Here is a 7,244-nt window from a genome sequence, read left to right as displayed (position 1 = left end):
TGTTATAATATTGAAAGAAAAACCGTGGAATAATTTTGATTATTCATCTGAAGACACAGCCTGACTTAAAATTGAATTAGATCTTAAAATAGGTAAGTTTAGGTTAAGCTAAAGGTAAATGGAGTTCGATGGGGGTTAGAGGTAGAGGTAATCGGGAGTCTATTTTAATCCGTAAAAACTCATGAGGAGTTATAACTTCTCGATCGATATTTATTTTAAAACTATATTTGTTCGGATAACCTTTAGGTCAGTTTCCTCGTAAATCAATTTTCATAGCATGTTCTTATAAGTTCTAATTTCCATGCGCTTAACTCATTCAGTGAAAAAAATATCAAATTAATTTCTTTTAAAATTATACAAACAGAAAAAACCTAAATCTATTTTTATATGAATACTACAAGAGAAATAGTTGTAAAATGACATTTTTATAATTTCATACCTTGGTAAATCAGTTCTTGATCAGAGCAGTTCCTCCTCTAAAAGTAAAATATATTTGAAACCGTGGACAGAAGATTGTTAATTGTTCGTATATATATTTATCCAAAGCCAAAACTAAAAATTTGCACTTTTTAATAAATTAGCAGTCAAATTTAAATTAAATTTAAATTTAATATGTCTGTAGTTCCAAATACTCGATAAAATATCAACCTTTTTCATCTTTATACAATATACATCTTCAAACTTACAAAATAAGCAGATACAGAAATTCATTAGCAGTAGCTAGCCCAAGTTTTTGGTTAGGTTAGATTAACATGACAACTTCTAGACAAAGGACTACAGCTATTACTATTTAATATTAATTATAATTATGTAAAAAAATGTGTGCTTTGTGCCATTATCACCTAGGTCAGACACACTGTCACAGCTATAAATTTAAAGGGAGTGACCGGCTATGTAAGGTAATTGAACTGAGTATGCAGTTACAATCTTATGGATTCAAAAATGACTAAAATTAATAAGTTTTCGAGTGATTAAAAAAAACCTCAACCAGTAACAAAAAGTGAGATAATTTTTTAATTAATACTTTACCTGCAATGCATTTCCTTTCTGATATTTCCTCTTCCTGTTTCTCTTCTTTAAGTTGACAATATCTTAAAATAAAAAAGATCATTTCCGGTTTTCAATTTTATTTTAAGGTTCTTACTTGCTCCACTTGGCCTTTTCAGTTCAGAGTTTAAGGGGATGAATCTCAACCCTTCCAGGTTCAGTAAACCTTCATCCTCCACAGGAGGAGCTTCAACTGGAACTTGTTCTGAAGCAGAATCTTGACTCTCTGCTTCAACAAAACCTTCTCTCTCCACTGGTTCCATCACATTTGTCCACTTAACATCAAGGCTATTTAAAGGATTTGTTCAACTTATGTCCGCTCAAATATATTCATTGATTCTTTATACATCAAAAAGTTTAAGATTTTTATATGCATTTGACAGTTTAAAGCCCAATTTACATAAAAAATGTACTAGACATTCATTAACAGTGTTGACTAAGCAAATAAGGTTCAAATTAAAATATAATTAAGTAAAGTAGAACTTTATTTTGCTTATATTGTGCTAGGTTTAAGATACCTGTCCATAAGATATAAAAGGTATATTGAGAACACATTTCGAATTTGCATAGCCCCAGAAAATATATCATAAGGACTGTCAGATGAAATTACTAGGTTACCCACAAAGTATGAGAAACTAATGATGACTTGAAACTCGTTAATTTCGATGGCTTGAAAGCTATAAACTTGGTTTAAAATTATGTCTTTTATTTAGTGTACAAAATGATTTGACAAAGAAAAGTTAAGAATTATGGGAAACCAAGAATGAAAAAAGGAGAGAATAAAATCCGTACACTCGTCTTTAATGTTTCCTCATTGGGGGATAATAAACCCTTTAACTTTAAGAAAGATTAGATTAAAGTTTACTTGGTCAGCATTTGGAGAATTTGATGCAAGGGAGTAAACAGAGTCTATAACAATTCTCATTTCAGTCCCGCCATTCTCTGTCTCCTCATCTGATAGTACTGTTATGTCTCCCCCCAGGTTACTTTCTTCTTGAACTGGATTATCTTTAGAAGCATCTTGAAGAACCAAATCTTGATTTTTGTCTCTCTTTTTCCGCTTCAGTTTAGTTTTCTTTGAATGCTCATAGTCTCCTTGCTTCTGAAAGCTTGAATGATTGTTGTCAGTTGGATGTAAGGATTGGTTTTCGTCTTCTCTCAATGTCATATTACAAGGAGTTAGGTTATCTTGAGTAAAATCATCAATGGAGGATGCAAAGTCATCAATGGCTTCTTTGGTTGGAGACAAACCAACGGTGCATGGTAAAAAGGGGAAGTTATTAGTTTCCTCAGAGGACTGAATTAGTTTCATAGGTTTAGTAAGTATTCCAGAATTACTGGAAGCCAAACCTTGATTTTCCTAAAGAGATATATTTTTTAAAATATGTTATTAAGTTTCAAACGGTCACAAGATCGAAATCATAAAAATTCTCTTCTGAACTTTGTCTGGAAAAAATAAAAAATTTATCATTTTATCACTTTTTTAATAGGAATCATTCACTGAATTGTTTAAATTACCTTAATTATTGGCTCCTGCGTAGATCTCCTTGTTACTTTCTTCTAAATACATTTAATATGTTACAAAAATTTGATGCATTGATAAATGGACATTTTTTTGAGGGACCAAACTTAATCTGTTATTGATTAATAACTATAAATAATGTATAAATATAACATTGTGGTATTTTTGCAATAATGAATATTGTTACAACAATTTTATCCAGTAATTCATCACCTGTTTCGGTATTTTATAATTTTTCCAGATAAGGACCTCTTCTAGTGGAGGACTTGAACCAAGAATAGATCCCGGAAGGAGACTAGTATTAGGTCCAGAGGCTGGAGTAGAACTATCCTTGGGCTTGAAGACTACAGGACTACCGACTTTTGTCTTATTCATATGAGATACTTCTGAACTTGAAAAATCATCTTGACTGGGTTCAACTTCTTTAGGTAAACTCGTGTTTTTTTTCTTTCCAAGTTCATCATTTCTTTTTTTCTTCGCTAAGTAGATGTTTTCTTTATTTCCTTTCCTTTTCCCTTGCCTATCAAGTTTTTTCCTGCTTTTACTAGTATCCCTTACTTTCTCAGTTTTGTTCCGATTTGCTTTATTTCTGTCCGTGTCTCCATCTTTCCTTTTCTTTGATCCAAAGTCTTTTTCGTCAATCTTTCCCCTACTGTTGCTGTCTTGGTCTTTCTTCTTTCCAACACACAGTTCAAGTTTGCTCTTAGTACTCTGAAGTTCTTCTACTTTCTTGCAGGAACCAACAGGTTTAGCAGATTTACCAGTTGCTCCCTCTTCACTTCTTCTCTGTACTCTACTGAGTTCTACTTCCTGCGAGTTTTCTCTTCCATCCCATTCTTTTCTCTTATCCTCTTCCTTCTCATCCCAGAAGGGTCCTCCCTTAATGTAAAAACTATAAAAAGACAACCTTCATGTGCCCTGTATTTTAGATAACACTGGGTAGCTTTGACTCCCCTGTGCTCTGTATTAAATTCTTCAGTCTAAACTGACATTTGCAAAATTTCAACCCTGAGATAAGAAACGTGCAAAAAACGAAATAAAAGCGAACCCAAAACGATAGGCAAATTTTGGTCAGGTTTTCAATGCCAATTTTAATTTAGAGGAAGTTGAAGTCGAATTTAACGAATTAGAGAGGTCGCTGAACTGCCTAATACCTACCTTATGAATCTTTAATTTTGACTCTGTGATTCAGGTTTTGAACTAGAGTAGGTAGTTCAGCAACCTACCTCAAATTCATTAAATTCTATTCCTATTCTAGGCCCTGGAATAAATGAATGCTTATATTCCTCATGTTAACTCCAAAGCTAACTCAGCACTAGAAGGTCAAACAAGTTTCTGACCAGAGGCCGAATTTAAAGAATTTGAGCCGCGGCTTATATCCGCCAAAACCCGGTTCAAATTAAGCGCTGGCCTAAATTTTGAAACATTTGATACAATTTTAACGTGAACCAACCATATTTAAGCCGCAGCTTAAATTTAAGCCACGGCTCAAATTCTTTAAGTTTGGCCTCAGGCCCAAATAAAAAATGCATCATGTTAAGAATGAAATACCCTTCAAAATTTCAAAATCTACAGAATCTGAATCTACAGAAAAATATCCTGCTGAAAGAAACAACTCGAGGGGGGGGGGGGACAAATATAACCCGGTGCCCCACCATTTACACATCTACCCCTGGTCTAGTATTACCTGGGAAAAGCATGATGATGAAGAAGAAGATAGTTTAGATTTACTTTTCTCTCGAAACCTACGTTTAGACATCAACTTTGGGCGTCTTCCTGACCCTGAGAGATAACAGTCGAAAACATTAGAAAAACAATCAAATTGATAAAATCTGATTCCATTGAAAGATACCGCATAATTCTTGACATGACCAGTGTGTGTGTAGAGCATTGAGTAAAGGTCAGGAACAAATTCAAGAATAGAAATGATAGATTTGCTGAGCAGAGATCATCTTCATTAGAACCCAATATTTTCTGGGAGAGCAAGAACATTCGGCGAGAAGCACTGGATTAAAGAGACTGTAAGTGGTCCTCCATGCAAAGATGGTAATGCCTGATTTTAACAGTACCATGGATCAAAAATGTGTATGGTACCATCGTTTATCTGACTTTAAAGTGTTTAATTCTGATAATTTCTCCACTGATTCTTACAAGCAAGAAATGCGTAAGTCATTTTCGCAGAAAAGCCTGAAAACAATATGAACAGTTTGAAGAAACCAAACCATAAATATCTAATTCATACTTGATCTGACAAAGCTTTCCAAGGTAACATTGTAAATCGGTCATTGCCATCTTTGCATGAAGGGTCACTTGAAATTACACTCAAAGTCCCTTACACATGAAATTACACTTACAGTCCCTTTGAGGAAACAAAGTTAAGAGGACTGAACTGAAGTGGATCAATGTTCACGTCTGTCAACACATAAAACTTTTTAATTTTTTTTATCGAAAGTCTGTGGTTTGGATGTAAAAGTATGAGATTTTCTTAATTTTATCAAAAACTTTTTTGAAACTAAGAGTAAAATTTTCTGGGAACAAAAAATTATTTCAATTTCTTGTTTTCAACAATAACAACTACGGCTAAAAAGTGTGTTTGAACTTACATACATCAAAAGTAATTTACAAAACACTTTTCCCCTGGATACTAGTAATAAATAGAAGTGCCCCCCTCCCCCCCATTATCCTGTAGTTTATGTTTAACTTTATAAGAACATTACCAGCAGAGGAGAAGGATGAATTCAGGCTCATCTCAGGGGTTGATAGGTTTTAGAAAATTATAATTTACAGATATTTCCAGATATTTAAACTGTCCTCTAAACGCTACAGAACCGGAAAATATGAATTTCTACTACGAACTGACAGAGAAAAATGACATCAAAAAGTACGCTTTTTATCCTTTTTCATACTTTTAAAGGAAGATCTTATTCTTACCCTAATTCAACGAATAAAACCCTGAACAAAATTATAAAACATGTCTTACATCTGATGGAAAATATGACTTTTGAAAAGAGTGAGGAGGAGGGATTTTTCAAGAAACTTTTTTGTAAGGGGAATAATGAGGTCCTTCAGAGGGAAATATATATTAATATTCCCCCCCCCCCCCAAAAAAAAAAAAGATTTCCCCTTAACACAATCATTTACCAAAGTTTAGTTACTAACCCTAAAATTGATTTCTTGAGAAAAATTTTACCCCTTGCTCATCATTACGCAAATCCTTTAATTTATGACTTCGTTTCAGTTGTATAGGGATCCAATTCACAGATATTTTTCAAATTTTAGGGGAAAAAAATTTATCAGTTTCCCTCAAGTACAATTCAGATGAATCTAATCTTAGAAAGGTACTTTTTTGCGAACACACTTCTTGTTTTTTATTTAGCCTTTTGGATCCCTATCCAGGGAGATAAAAAATTGCGGATCCAGATTTAAATAATGCGCTGCTTATAATCAAATATAAATAAAGACCCCTCTGTTTCTTGTTAAATCAACTTACATTTTTAGAGGCAGAATTATCAGGTAAGTCCTTCAAAATGTCATCGAGAGTCTGAAACCAACGTATTTTTTTTTTTAAAACAAGATTTAAAAACAGAAACCTGAAAAATACATTTAAGGGGAAAATTGGATAAGATCATGACTTCCAAGAGCAAATTTTTTATATGAAGTTAAATATGAAAAGTTCTAGATGGATAAATAACTGAAAAATAAACTGTTCCTGAATATCAAATTGAGACGGAAAGCTACCATCAGATGTGAAGCTGCCAGATTTATCAGCAGCAGGGTTGCTGCTCTTTTTTGGACTGCTTCCAGGCATTCTGCTTCCTTGGATTCCTGCTGCTTTAGGGCAGTCAGTATGATGCTACTTAATTTTTCTGAAACAAAGGAAGCTTTCTTTGATTATAAATATATTGGTTATTTGTTAACGGATGCTTTTACGGACTTAATTGGATATGTGGCTGCACCGCGCTACCCCCTAGCCTGGACTAGCCTCAGCGCTTGGCCCAGAAATTGTTTTATCTTAACCTAACCCTCAAATAACTCAAATTAAATATCAATAATTTTGTTGCAAAAAAGTTGTCATGTACAAAATTTGTTGGAGGGGAGCCGGGGGGGGGGGGTGGAATAATTATTTAAGACAGATTAATTAGTTGACCTAAATTTTTTAATAATCTTTGACATCAATACTCAACTAATGATTCAATAAGTGATCACTGTGCAGTGTTGCCACCCCCCACATTTTAAACGTATAAAGAAAGCTGTATGAAAGCAAGTTACAAAATATAATAGGGTTGATGGATTTAATGGCATCATTTATTTAGGTTTATATGTCTACTGAGTGTAATTCAAAACTGCAGAATTTTAAAAATTCAAGTCATAGTATTAAACCTAAATACAAAGTAATGCCTGAAGTTTAAAGAGGACAGCAGTTCAGTCTAAAACAAAAACAAGCATTAGGCCCCTCGTCCCCTTTCTTTCGACTGCTTATAAAACTTAACAGGTAAATGCCTTATATCTTACGTACTTCAAACATGGGATACAAGCATAATAATATACTTTGAGGCATATATTAGGCCGTTACAATTAAAACTCAGAACTTATATATAGTGGATCTCAGGATCAGCGCCCCATATCATAATAGATTATCTCCAAGCTTTAACGCCAAAATAAACACATAATACTC

General features: G+C 33.5%; 1 protein-coding gene across 1 annotated transcript; it reads right to left on the bottom strand.

Moving 5' to 3' along the window:
- Window positions 1–1,029: 1,029 nt before the first annotated feature.
- LOC111716915 (uncharacterized) lies at window positions 1,030–6,554 on the bottom strand (the record flags this gene model as incomplete). Its single annotated transcript, XM_023492422.1, is given in 9 exon segments — window positions 1,030–1,091; window positions 1,145–1,322; window positions 1,913–2,407; window positions 2,566–2,607; window positions 2,783–3,448; window positions 4,257–4,351; window positions 5,287–5,334; window positions 6,059–6,110; window positions 6,279–6,554. Coding segments are annotated over 9 exon segments (1,737 nt in total), but the record flags the coding sequence as incomplete, so codon positions are not given.
- Window positions 6,555–7,244: the final 690 nt, after the last annotated feature.

Source organism: Eurytemora carolleeae, unplaced genomic scaffold, assembly GCF_000591075.1.
Source record: "Eurytemora carolleeae unplaced genomic scaffold, Eaff_2.0 scaffold2270, whole genome shotgun sequence".
Lineage (NCBI taxonomy): Eukaryota > Metazoa > Arthropoda > Copepoda > Calanoida > Temoridae > Eurytemora > Eurytemora carolleeae.
Note: the sequence above shows the minus strand (reverse complement) of the source record. Positions and strands in the feature narration are given on the sequence as shown.